Source organism: Xiphias gladius, chromosome 2 (genome assembly GCF_016859285.1).
Source record: "Xiphias gladius isolate SHS-SW01 ecotype Sanya breed wild chromosome 2, ASM1685928v1, whole genome shotgun sequence".
NCBI lineage: Eukaryota > Metazoa > Chordata > Actinopteri > Istiophoriformes > Xiphiidae > Xiphias > Xiphias gladius.
Genome location: NC_053401.1, coordinates 1,785,065 through 1,798,923, shown reverse-complemented (window position 1 = coordinate 1,798,923; position 13,859 = coordinate 1,785,065). Strand labels below are relative to the sequence as shown.

The following is a 13,859-nucleotide window of genomic DNA, read 5'->3' as shown; positions in this document are numbered from 1 at the left end:
CTGCAGGATAAGAGAAGAACAACAGATGAATAGAGCAGACATACGGGAGCACAGCCTCGGTACATGGCAACATGACTGCAACAACAACAACAGCAGGACATCACAACATCAGTTACCAGGGTTATAGAAATAGTGAGGTCTTGTTTAACTCGCCAGTGGCTGCAGAGGGAAATCAACGACTAGCTAACTCTATTACAAACTCTGGCTGCAATTAGCGACTGTTTTCTTGATGAATCGTTTAGTCATTTGGTCAATAAAATGTAAAATTGTGAAAAATGTCCCATCCTAATTTCCCAAAGCGACGTCTTGTTGTTGTCCAATAAACAGTCCAAAACTCAAATATATTACGCTTACTATCACATAACACAACTGGAACCAGAGGTTTTTGACATATTTTCTTAAAAAGTGACTCATGACTATTCATCAAATCAAATAATCACGTTGCAGATCAGACAATCGACTGATCGCTGCATGTGAGTCAAATTCAAATGAGCCACCAACCAAACTCCAACAAATTTAACTTTTAATTTATTAACTTAATAAAAATATATTTGAATATAGTTGAAAATATATTTTTTTGTACATTTTAATCCCCGTGATGGACTAATTACTTTTTTAAACTACCAAGGATTCTGTATATGCCTTAATGTAGGGTTATACAGAATCCATGGTCATTTTCAGGGCAATTATGCTAAAAAAAAAAATGAGAACACCCAGCATGTGACATATGTAGGGCCGGGCGATATCGGCAAAATACCGTCACATAATGTTTTGTTTTTTAAAAAAAAACAATCTATCCGTAATCATCTATATATTTAATCCCGTTAAGGAGGAGGGAAACACATTCCACTAGTTTTTCAGAGCTCAAGAATACAAACAATACAAGTTTAATTCAGCCTCTGCAGATGGTCTCAAACATTCAGAGACCGAAGGTCTCCACGGCAGTGGGACAAAAAAAGTGCGAGACCTAGCAGAGCATTTATACCCAGGAGTGAGAACAGAAGGGAGGGGTTGCTGTGTAACTGCCCGGAGAGATAAGACACACACACTTGCTTTCTTCCATAATTTAGACGATGTGCAGCTGCAGGGAAGAAGCTCGACCGCCTGGTACCAACTGGTTCGTTTTTATCTCTGAGGGTCAGGCTGCGCCTCTCAACTAAACACTGAGCAATCGGTACTTTCCATAGATGATATAAATGAACATGATTTTCTATTAGAGGGGAGGAAATCAAAACATAAGTAAATAAACTTTCAGTTAACTTTTAATTTGAAATTCAAAGGGTCTACTCAGTTTGGGACTGAATCCTACATGAATCAAGTAAAGGTTTGATCCGGTTCGAAATTCAACTGAATTAATTAATTTTATTTTTGAGCTAATAACTTGTTTATCTCTGCTGCCAACAAGGTTTTAATGCAACGCCTCAACATCAGCAACAAGCTTTTTGATAAACTACACGCAAGAGATCAGCATGTCCCGCCGCACATATTTGGCTAAAAAATCCTTTCAGAGCTCTAATCATACGGGGTAATGACTGCAAAGGCAGACGTGTGCGACTACCGCTGGGGTTTGAACTACCGTTGACCCATCGAGCCTGACTGTTAGTGCTGCGGTTTGCCCGTTGGGCTGGTAACGTCACCTTTTCAAGTGGCGGAGAAGTGTTTTCCCGCCTTCGTCTGATCAGGTCGCAACAGTTTGCCGCTCTGCTTTTAATCCAGCTGTAAAAATCTGAGCCATTTCCAAATCACCGATGTTGCGGAACGTTTCCTCGTCGTTTCACAGATGGGGGTTGAGATACATTAATCAGAAATTACTCTTCAGGTTATTTTTTTTTTCATGAAAATGAAAAAGATTGTTTTAAGGCCCAGCCCTAGATATGTGTGTAATTTTAGACTCCCATGAAGTCATTAAACCCCCAAATTCCCAGAAATACAGTACGGCTTTGGGCTCGTGTTCAGTTTCCGCAGCAACAGCCCTGACTGAGACACCATGCCATCACTGCAACGTCAGTCCAACACGACGACTGTGTAAAAAGATGGACGACGCGCCTCCGCCTCCTCCCACTGTACAAAAATGAAGCCAAAATATCCCGGATACGGGCACTGCCACCTGGGGGGGGGGTTGGAGTCACAGTACCGACGCCCCGCCCACACACCTGCCAATCATGACATCAAACCCCATTTTTTCATCACGTCAAATAATTAATTAAAACGCGTGATGAGAACTTTCTAAAATGACAAACATCTTCGGGAAAAGTTTATTTGACTTTGTGACGTGATTATTTTTTTTTTTTTTCCCAGTTTGACCCATGTCCCATCTGCCTACGTGGAGGGGGCGGAGTTTATGAACTCTACTGAAACCAGCCACCAGGGGGCATTTTGGCTTCACTTCTGGGGAACTGTCACGCCGTCCATCTTTATATACAGACACTGGTCCGACATCATGCCAAGAGACAAATGATCGTCACTGCGGTTTTACAACACAACACTATCCCACACACAGACATAACAACAGATGCACCATCGGGTCACTGTGACTCACCGAAGCGTCTCCTCCTGGCTGCAGACAGAGCAAAAGGTCAACAACACGCACTCCTACCGTTTGACGTAATACTGTGTGTGTGTGTGTGTGTGTGTGTGTGTGTGTGTGTGTGTGTGTGTGTGTGTGTTTGTGTTTGTTTTACCTATCTCCTCCAGGTCAGCGGTCATGGACTTGGATCGGAGCGTCAGCGAGGTGCTGGGGGCTCTTTTCGGAGGGGGTGGAGCTATAAGGCGAGAACCAACAGAGAAAGACACGGACAACAGTAAAATAAGTGAAAATAACTCCGTTGACTTTATGTGGTGGCGTAGCTAAATCACATGACTGAAAGGTTCTCCGGACGACGGAGACTTTATTGAACTATCACTGAGGAAAAATGAATTATAAAACAGAAAAGCAGCGCTCATTATTGTTGCTTGAAAAATGACTGAAATGACTAATCATCCAAAATGTCGCAGTTTTTTGTTTAGCGACTAATTGACCAATTGTTTCAGCTTTAATTATTATATTGTATTTATATCATGTCATTATGTAAAGCTAGTTTAGTAAACCTCAGTTTTCTGATCTAAATCAAAAACAGGTACCAGTCTAATCACACACCAGAATTATCCCGTAAATAAAACCAGTTGCTACATGAGGTGAATGAACTAAAGGAGCGGGTAACGCGTGACAGCTGTACCTTTCTTCCTGAGCAGATTGGATTCTGATTTTCTGGAAACAGACACGACTTTCATCAGCAGGTGACTTCCTCCCTGTCGGATCAGAGCGACGACCTGTCGGTGACCCACCTTCACCACGTCGGTGCCGTTCACCTGGACGACGCGCGCGCGCACACACACACACACACGGGGGATTGCATCAATTATTTGTGACAAGCAGAAATCTACGGATGCCTCAGGTGAGAGGACAGGTGTTACCTCTATGAGAAAGTCTCCGGTCCGTAGCCCTGCCCTCCAAGCCACGCCCCCCTGGTCAACTGACTCCAGGTACTGAAGAGCGGGAAACGCCGGGGTGGGGGCAAACTCCTCGATGGGCGTCTCGGCTTGAAAAGGACAAAAAGAGAGAATGTGTTTATATTTTTTATTCTTTATTCTTCCACCTCCAGGTAGCTGAGGTGTATTCTTATTATTATTTTGACTGCAGCAACGACTTCTCCATAGCAATAACAGCTGAGGCTCATGGGAATCGTAGTATTTTTTTTTCAGTGAGGCAAAAGTCCATCCCTAGTTTTTTAAGTTACTGCTTGTCGTCGCTGAAGACGGATGTGGTCTTGCCATAATGGTTTCACTGGAGACCAGAGCTGGGACGTGAGTAAGACCCAGCGGACTGTGTCATTATTATGAAACAACACAGCGAGGAGCTTTAAAGCTCTCTGCTCTTCCTCTGAAGACTTCCCTCTGTTTTTTCTCCCCCCCCCCCTTCCCAACACCTCCGAACACCCACCACTCCATCCGTCCATTCATCCCTCCGTTTCTACCTTTAGCTCCTCTGAGGACGAAGCCGAATCCCTCGCTCTCTCTCTTCTGCAACACGGCCGCCTTCTCCTCGATCACGTAGTCACTAACACGCAGAGAAAAGACATGAATCGCAACGTTTTCAGGTTCACGGTAGAGTTAATGCACAGTGTGGAGGCTGAAGTTTGGTTTTCAGAATCAGATCCTCTTACTCTTCCCAGGTCTCATTTTACAACCGGAGGGGGTCGGTGAAATGTTCCTGCTCTCAGGTGCGGAAAATGCATTTACTTAAGTGTTTCCAATTTATGCTACTTTATGCTTCTCTGCTACATTTAAGAAGGAACTATTTTAAAAATATTTATTCACTGCATTTATTTGACAGCTTTACAGGTTAAATTCAAAAAACATTATATTAATTTTCCTGTCACGTATCCATATTCTTAATAAATGTTTCTAAACTACCTACCTAGTGTTGTCAGTGTGTTTCCTCAGAGCAGTTTACCTGTTATTTCTGACGCGATTTGTGATATTGGATGATACAAAAACAACTTTTTTTTAAATTTGTGCACTTTGTGCATATAGCATGTTATGAAGAATGCAATGTAAATAAAGGTTATTATTGCTATTCATAATAGTTACTGATCTTTTCTGTTTTATTGTGACTGGTTACTTTTCTAATTGATATATTAAAACAATATCTGAGGTATGTAAATTTAGATGTACAATATTCACCAGATTTGGCAGTTCGTGATTCTCTTATCAAATATTTCATTAATCATTTTAGTATTTTTTAAACTACATGTAAGTTATTAATATACATGTACCCATATTATTTGAATTGAATTAAAATCAAAATAATATGGGTTAATGTCTATTACTCTAAAACTAGTGTTGAATGTGTAGCGTTACCTGGTGGCTTCCTAAAACGGTTCATGTTTTAATGCTAATTGATGACGTTGCCAGAAAAAAACCACGCGGCTGAAGTGAAAACTAGTTTTTCATTTGCATCCCTGTAGTAACATTAAATCCATAAGAAATATTTTCAGGAGTTCATAGTAAAAAAAATCTAAAGTAATTAACTTTTTGATGATATTTTGGAAATCCGTACTTTATTGCTTTAAAAAAAATGTAAGATTAAACATTTGAGTTCTCAGCTGTGTATTTCTAATCTCATTTTATTTGCTAAGCATCACACTCCTCAATGCAAATGGGCAGGTAAAGAGAGGTCCAATGACTCGATTAGTTTTCCTACAAATCCAACGGCTGTTCCAGTTGAAGACCTGCGTTTCGCTTAAAATCTGCATTTGAATTGTTATATTCACCGCGGACTCTGACCTCATTGAAACTACCTGCAGAGGAGAAATAAATACACTTCAACAGAAAAATGATCTTTTTGGGCCAATGGAGCATTTGCAGCTGCGCTCTCATCCGATGTTTTGTTTGGTTTTAAGTGTCTCTAAAAGCTGCAGACGCCCTCTGCTCGGCCGAGGTGAAAGCTTTATTTTACTTCACTTGTTTGGACCCGAGGTTTTCATTTGACCACATGAAGTTAACTGTTTAATAAACAGTAAAACAATGGTTAATAATCGTGCTTAAAACCACTGTATCCACTGTACGGTGTGGCGTCAGCGCAGGTGGTGTAGTAATGGTGTTTTACCTGTAGGAGGTGTAGTTGTCGTAGGATCCCACAGTATAATGTCTGAACAGTCTCTTGGTGCGGTCCTCCCTGGTCTCTGAAACGCACATGGACATGCAGGACATTCAAATTAACCACATCTCACAAATAGGTGTCCTGAATTAAAGTTTAAACCCACAGCATATAAATGTGTGTGTGAAGACCGTACCCAGTCCACTGTATAAGTGTGTCATATTTACCCAGTCTGGGGTCGTATTGTCTCATCTGGACTTCTTCAACGCAGTCGGCAGGAAACCAACCAGTTCTTCCTTTGACACTTCCTTCCCAGAATCCTCCCTCACCTATAGACAGCACTGTAGATCCACAACACACAGTAAAATCGTCATCGCCACGCTAAATACACTCAACACGGCCTTACGTGAACTGTATGCGCGTCCAACCTTTCACTCTCTCTCCTCGGTGCAGCTGGATCTCGCCGGGCCCCTGGGGGACGTGGGACCGGGTGGCGATGAAGGTGCGCCCTGGCACGGCGCTGTACAGCCTCCTCTTCCTCATCTGGGGGGTCAGGGGAGGGGAGGGTGGGGGGCTGGTCTCCACGTGACCTCCAGCGCCCGGGCTGCAGACGGACAGGTCAGAGACAGACAACTGTAACAACCCAGTTTCGAGCTGTGCCGTTGCCGGTTTCGCCGACCGTCCGTCGTCTGAAACCAGTAAAGCTGCCAACTGCTGCCACAATGTTTAGATTGAACACAGGCAAAAACTACAGGTGGTGTGAGTGAAGGCAGCACAGAAACAAAGACAGTCTCACTAAAGTCTGAGCTGTCTTGCACCGAGCAAAGACTCGTCTGAGTTGAAAAGACTCCACTTCTCTGATGCGCAGAGACAGAAACCGGAGTTTTCACTGCGGCTTTGGAAACGAGTCCATACGTACGCAGGTTCAGCAGGGTGAAAAAGTGCTTCGCTTCCAGTCTGAGATTACTTTAACCCACTGTTACCCTCAGCCAGTACCAGCAACCGACTGCACAAACACAAACAACTACACCGGTAGATAATGACTGTTGTCGGCTGTATGTGCTGCGGTGCGTTGCTGCCATCGACAACAACAGACATTAGGATGACGTATGTATGACTGTCGCTATAAATGTACACTGAGCTTGTGTCTGAGTGTGTGTGTGCGTGCGTGCACCTGAGTCGGCGTGGTTGTCGTCGTAGCGAGTGCGTGTGCGTGTCGTGGTGTGTCTCCAGGCTTTGGAGGGAGGGGCCAGGGGAGGAGGCGGGGCTCTCCAGAGCGTTGTCACTGGCAGAACGAATCAGAGAGCGCGGAGATGAGAGACCGTTTCCGGCCGGCGTCCTGGTCACGCCGACTCGGCGGCGTTTGGTGTAGGAGGGAGTTTCTCTGAAGGGAACTACTTGGGCACATATACACACATATACACACACAAACACACACACAGTTAACTTAACCAGCTACTGTAACATGTGCACATAGAAACATAAACACAATTTAAATGTTTAAACTCTCAGCCAACTGACCAACATCAGAGGTTTTGTGGATCTTGATGATTTCTGCGAGATCAAAGTTCCCAGCAATGATCGCCACCTACACACACACACACACGAACACACACACACACACACACAGAGTGTTCAAGCATGATTATAACAATAATAATAACAGCTGGATCAGATATTAGGCTTTTATAAATTACTATTATGACGCTGGCATTAATTTTCTTAGTGTCAACAAACCCAATGAAAAAACAGAAAAACCAACAACAAAACCATTTTAATACTTTCTCATTTCCTTACCAGTTCCTACTGAAGATGTAGATCTTTAAAAACACCTCACAAACATATAGTTTTTAAGAGGCTCAGTAATTTCCTAAAACAGCTGTTCACTGCAGTTTGATATCAAAAAACAGGAGGTGTGACGTGATGAAACGCTGTGTTCACCACGTTATCGCAGGTTTAAGGTCGTCCTCCAATCAGAACGAAATTTGGCAAAAAATCCAGTTACGTCTTAATCTCGGTGTTTGATTTGACTTGTGTTTTCATTTGGTGGAAATTGTGAGAAATTTAACGTATTTTATTTTCTGCAGTGACGGCGCCCCCTACGTTAGTGTTCTCCAGGGTGTACGAATTTCAAGTCCTGTGAGATTAATATTACGATATTAATATTATTAATTTTCTTCTCTGGACGTTGTTCTATGAGATCATTATTCAGACAAGGTAATAATCCAAGATATGGATTGTGTGTGTACAGAATCTTATTAATGTCACGTTTGCTGTCACACACTTTCTTTGAGTCTGGTTTACATTTTTACCAGAGATAAATGTGCGAACACGCCAGCAATCTGGTTTTATGTAAATATATATATATTCTTATGTTACCTGAAAGGCAGTCTGGCTGTTGTAGTTCTTGATGTCCTTGTTGGCTCCTCTGAACAGCAGCACTCTGGCACAGCTGTCCTGCAGAACCAGCGACGACTGTTTTGTTAACTACAAAACTAAACATTCCCGTAAAAGCACGTGACACAGAGTAAACTCACTTCAGCCTGTGTATACTTAGTGCGTGTGTTACCTGGTTATAGAGCGCACAGAGGTGCAGTGCCGTGTTTCCCGATGCATTCTGGGAACTCATGTCAGCGCCGTAGAACAGCAGGTGCTCCAAGTGCTGCACGTTACCATAGCGACACGCCTGAACTCACAGACACACACAGACGCGCACACAATCATAGTTGTACATGGCTTACGACTTATCATCAGTGCAAGTAATTTAAATGATTGAGAGAGTGTGTGTGTGTGTGTGTGTGTGTCACCTGGTGGATTTCCTGCCACCCGTTCTCATCAGTCATCCCTGCAACCATGACAACAAGAAATCTTTCAGCAGTTTTTTTTTTTAAACACAATCAAAATGAATAAATAATAAAAGTAGTTGTACAGCAGTGACGCCATCAGCCACGTACACACACACACACACACACACACACACACACAGCTGTCAGGGTTTTACATCAACAACAACCCTTTTGAGCCTCCGTACCGATGGTTGCATGGTCCTGCAGCAGCAGCTCGCAGCAGTAGGGGGCGCCACCCACCATGGCAGAGTGATAGAGAGGAGTGAGACCTCTGCTGTCCTTGTAGTCCGGAGACGCGCCGAGGTCCAGCAGGGTCTGAGGGCCAGGACAGGACAGGGCAGTATTCAGAGCATTTATATGGTGCGGGTGAATTTCAGATAAAGTCCGAAGACGACTTTGTGCAACATTTGTGAAGTAAAACTGTTAATAATAGGAAATGGCGCAGTGCAAACATGCACTGCTGTGCGTTGTGGGCCCGTGGGTGTTGAGATGCTGCTGGTGGCTGGTGATCAGATTTAACTGGAACTCTTAGATAACGGCAGACAAATGCACAAAGTAAATGTCTTGTAAAAATATACAGACATGTATGTCCCTGTTTAATGCACATTTCTTTTCCCCGATGTAAATCCCATCTGCATTATGGTGTCGCTCAACTGCACGAGACGTCTTGATTCATTGTTGGCAGCTAAAAACTGTTCTCCGTCCTCGCCTTTCTGCTCTTCGGAGGTGGAGAATTTTACCCACAAAACCGACCTTAGTAAAATCTTATCATTTGTGTGATCCTCCCCGAAAGGCACAAAAAAAACACTGCCGAAGGATGACAGTTGCAAATGATAAAAAAAATTCTGGGAAAGAATGAGTCACATCTGTGCCTGTAAAACCCGGTGCAAAAGCCTTGATAAGTCTGGCCCGGAGTGTCGGAGAAGGCGTCGGGAGATCCCCAGTGCCTGAGCTAAGCTAGACTCAACATGCTCACACCGTGCACAGGCCCCAGAGGCTCTCATTTCCATTAAGTCCTACAATATGAAAGTGTTGGATCAAAGAACATCCTGATGATTTAGCCATGCCTGAACAGTGAAACTATAGGGGTGGGGTTCATTAATGTCAGACAGACCAGAGTCCTGAAGGTGTGTTTCAGTCAGTTTTTCGCTTTGCTTCATTTGCATGAGTTTGACTGGTCCTGTACTTTCATGAAGTGGAGCGAAACATCTCTAAAAAACAAAATTCCCTCTTTTTTCCCAATCAGCCTTAGATAGTTTCAAACTCGACTGCCTTCACACACTTAATAACACCGGGACAAACCCAGCGAGAGGCTGGTGCACAGCAGCGCAGAGCGGCGTTTCCTCACAGTGAGCGCGGCGCTGTTCCTGCAGAGGACGGCTCGGTGCAGAGCGGTGATGCCGTCTCTGGTCCTGAAGTCCAGGTGAGCTCCCCCACTGCGAAGGACTTTGATCAAGTCGCAGCTCTCCTCCAACTGCACCGCCAGGGTCAGAGGACACTCTGAGACAGAGACATCATTGTTCCACAGTCAGAGCCGATCTCTGGGAAATAAATGCACTTTCTCTTACGTGGCACCGAGGACACGAGTTCATGTCCTCAGTGTTGTTATTTTACATAATGTTTCAAATTTGACTTTTTCTCCTTCAGTAAAGCATCAGAGATACAGTACGTCTCCATCAGGATTATATATCTAGGAGAATAAAAGCTTTTAAATCATCATATAACAAAATCAAACTTACAGAAAAAATATAATTAAACAGCTGAACAAACAAACAAACAAAACAAATCAGAAATTTTTTTTTTCAACTGGAGACATCTCCCTAACGAATTCAAGAGCTAAAAAGACAAAGTGGAGGAGGATTTTCCACAACCTGGCAACACAGAAGTAGTTCTTAGTAACTTTCTTAGTAATGATCAGAAAGTGTTACCTTTTTAACCTTTGATGGATTTAAGCTAACAGTTTCCTCTTGCCTCCAGTGTTCTGTGCTAAGCTAGGCTAAAAACAAACAACTTACTGTCTAGCTGGATAAGACACCAAACAAGAGGATTTCCCAAATCGGACTTTTTAGTGTGTGACCTACACTGAGAGTTTAAACTGCACTGTGAGTGTGTGTGTGTGTGTGTGTGTGTGTGTGTGTGTGTGTGTGTGTGTGTGTGTGTGTTGTTTTTTTGTGCCCACCTCCACTGTCAGAATCATGGAAGTTGGGGTCCAGGCCTTTTTCCAGCCATCTGGAAACCTTCTCCACATTCTTCTGATGAACATGTTCCATAAAACGCTTCAGATTGGCCTGAAAAACACATCATCACATCTGCATTTTTTTTTTTTCCTGAGGAAACAGCGCTAATTCTCAGACAGAATGAAGTCTGTAGATTTTTTTTATTAAATACATTTCACCGTTCAGCAGAGTGGGGGTATATATATCCTGTTATGGTTCTGTATAATTAAACTCTTGTCCAGACCTCCTTGAATTAAGAAAATTAGGTTTGTGTCTACTATTGAACATAAAGTTATTCATCAAAAACCAATTTGGTGCCACAAAGTGATCCACTGTGTGTGTGTGTGTGTGTGTGTGTGTGTGTGTGTGTGTGTGTGTGTGTGTGTGTGTGTGTGTGTGTGTGTGTACCTTGGTGTGTAACTTGGCCAGCTGTTTATCGTCCACGTAGCTCTGCGTGTAAACTCTCCTCTTGTAACGAAACTGTAAAAGAAACGAAACCAAAAACAAATGAAAGGTTAGTGCTAGTTTGTAATAATGACACAAAAACATGATGGTTACACTGAGATGTGAGTTATTTGGGGTTGTACATATCAGGGTAGGTTATGGGAGTGAAGACTAGTTATTGAAAGTTATAATAGTAGTAGTAATGTAGTTATGATAGGTAGTTTGGTTTATCTAAAGTTATACAGGCACAGTGCAGATTCAGGCCCGTTTTCTTTTTGCTTTCAAGGATAAAACACATTTATACAACTTGTTGTTTTAGGGTTGTAGCTGAGGGCAGGTGTTATTTTTCCCATTATCTAGCGCTAACAGAGGCTACTGTTAGCGCTACTGTGAAACCTTTCTGACAAACAAATGACTCACAGGGCTGCAAATAACAGTTGTTTTCATCATTTATTAAGCTGCAGATTATTTTCTCTATTAATAAATTAATAGTTCTGTCTATAAAATGTCAGAAAACCCAAAGAGATTAATTTTACTTTGTTAGAAAACAGAGAAAAATGCTGTTGATCCAGATCAATATCCTGTCAATCGACTAGTCAGTTAATCGACTATTCGTTTCAGCTCTAACTCATACACACAAATGTTTCTTACAGCTGCACCACGAGACCTAAAGTGCAAATGACAGGTCATCCACGCTCATTAAACAGTGGCCCGTTTCAGTTATTGCTGAATGAAAACACTGTTGTTACCGTTGCCGTGGAAACATTTTTTATCTTCACGCTTCACGTTTATTTAACTGCTGCCTATTAGGGTCAAATAACTGATTATATCTTTACCGGGAGCTACACAGGTCCCTTGTTTACATTCTTTACCTGCAGCAGATTTATGGAAAATTATGCAATAATTTTTGATGCAAACTATGAAAGAAAAACTACAACTTTCGTTAGGGAGCCAAATATTATGGCTTACCACTGCTTTATATATATATATATCAACTCCTGTTTGCTAAAAACTACAGTTAACGGCTGTTTTGGGAAAATTACTGAATTTGGTTAAAAACAAAACTGTATATTTGTGAGGTGTTTTTAGGAGTTACGTCTTCAGCAGGAACAAAAGTCAGAAAGTGTGGAGAGACGAACCAACACATTGTTGGTTTGGGCCTTTTAATGGTATTTTTTGACAGAAAGAAACAATATACTCACCTCCAGGTATGGGATGGGTGTGATGGGGGGGAGAGGATACTCCTTCAGCAGTCGCTCCTCGTCCAGAAACTTTCCGGCTCGGCCGTTGAACGCCGGCTGGAAGAGACCATAGTTCAAAACATCCGACAGAGACTGAGTCAACGTCACCAGAACCCTCTGCTTACTGGTCCAAACTGGTAACTCTGGGTCCAACCGCAAACACTTCTGAGGGAGCCAGAGACAGAGAAACAGACAGACGGAAAAAGAGACACAGACAGACGCAGACAGACAGACAAACAGACAGGTTTGTCCTGCTGATTCATTCATTTAAGCCTCTGTACTTGAGGTTTTATATACATATACATACACACATATATGTATATATATATATATATATATGTATATATATGTATACATATATATCTATATATTTATATATACACACACTGATTATTCATGTATATACTGTATATATCTCTGTGTGTTACCGTCTGCTGCAGGTCCGGGATGCCAATGCGGACGACAATGCTATTCCCAGGGGGCGTGTCATCCGCGTCGTCGTCCCTGGCAACAGCAGAGCCTGTCGGGTTGCCGTTAGTAACCGCCTGTTGCCGTGGGCGATCATGTTTGGTGTCAGCAGCCGGACTCAGAGGCATGTGGCTGTAACACGGACACAAATTAGGATGAGTCTGAGGTGTTTTCTTTTCAGGCCACGTTATACTGATCTGACAGCTTTAGTTACTTTACAAATTAAGATTTTTGCATCCAAAACATATGAGGAGCTCGTAAAATACGATGCTTTACCATAAAATAAACTACAGCTGCAACGATTAGTCCATTAATTTATTAGTCGATTGACAAGAAAAAAAAAATCAATTAGCATCTAGTTTAGTAATTTTTTAAGTAATTTTTCATGCAAAAAACGTCAGAAACATTGCAGGGTTCCAGTTTCTCAAATGTTTAATTAATGTCTTTAATTACTTATTTAATTATTTATTATTAGTAATTTTGATTTTTGGAGTATTGGTCGGACAAGACGAGTATTACAGAGGGGTCACACGTTGGGCTCTGGATTATCGATTAATCGATCGACAGAAAAATGATCTGCAACTAAATCTGCAGCTAAATATCTGCCTATTTCGGCCTCTGAAATGAGAAGATTTGCTGCTTTTCTTTGTAATATATCAATTTTTGAGGTTTCTTTTCATCTAGCGCCACCTGCAGGTCAAAATTTCAGTTTGTCTATTACTTTTGTTTCAGACCAAATACACTCAAAATTCGTGACATTCCCATCCGATCTCCCGTACTTTGGGTTTAGCGCTGACAAACAAATATCATGCCGAGTTCATGGCACACGGGGCTTATCGTAATTCACGTCAAAAACAAAGTCGCAGTTAGAACTGGGGAACTTTTTCCTTTAACTTCCGACTCAGACACCCAACTTGGCACACTACAAAAAAAAACAAAAAACAAATACGGCGGCCTCACATCAGCCAAACAGTGTCGTTTAATGTAATTAAAACCCACGTTAAAC

The 13,859-nt window shown here is 42.3% G+C and overlaps 1 protein-coding gene across 2 annotated transcripts in view; it reads right to left on the bottom strand.

Moving 5' to 3' along the window:
• shank3b (SH3 and multiple ankyrin repeat domains 3b) overlaps positions 1-13,859 on the bottom strand; it is a 31,809-nt gene that overhangs the window by 8,672 nt on the left and 9,278 nt on the right. For both annotated transcript variants that reach the window (XM_040142525.1, XM_040142534.1), the window contains exons 2-19: positions 12,814-12,985; positions 12,347-12,550; positions 11,109-11,180; positions 10,664-10,772; positions 9,833-9,984; positions 8,670-8,799; positions 8,446-8,483; positions 8,208-8,324; positions 8,018-8,095; positions 7,160-7,226; positions 6,813-7,032; positions 6,067-6,242; positions 5,866-5,979; positions 5,648-5,723; positions 4,014-4,096; positions 3,454-3,578; positions 3,216-3,348; positions 2,682-2,762 (exon numbers count right to left, since the gene is read on the bottom strand). In XM_040142525.1, coding sequence (XP_039998459.1) covers positions 2,682-2,762; positions 3,216-3,348; positions 3,454-3,578; positions 4,014-4,096; positions 5,648-5,723; positions 5,866-5,979; positions 6,067-6,242; positions 6,813-7,032; positions 7,160-7,226; positions 8,018-8,095; positions 8,208-8,324; positions 8,446-8,483; positions 8,670-8,799; positions 9,833-9,984; positions 10,664-10,772; positions 11,109-11,180; positions 12,347-12,550; positions 12,814-12,981 — 2,143 coding nt within the window. In that variant the 5' untranslated portion in view covers positions 12,982-12,985. The remainder of the gene's footprint in view (positions 1-2,681; positions 2,763-3,215; positions 3,349-3,453; positions 3,579-4,013; positions 4,097-5,647; positions 5,724-5,865; positions 5,980-6,066; positions 6,243-6,812; positions 7,033-7,159; positions 7,227-8,017; positions 8,096-8,207; positions 8,325-8,445; positions 8,484-8,669; positions 8,800-9,832; positions 9,985-10,663; positions 10,773-11,108; positions 11,181-12,346; positions 12,551-12,813; positions 12,986-13,859) is intronic.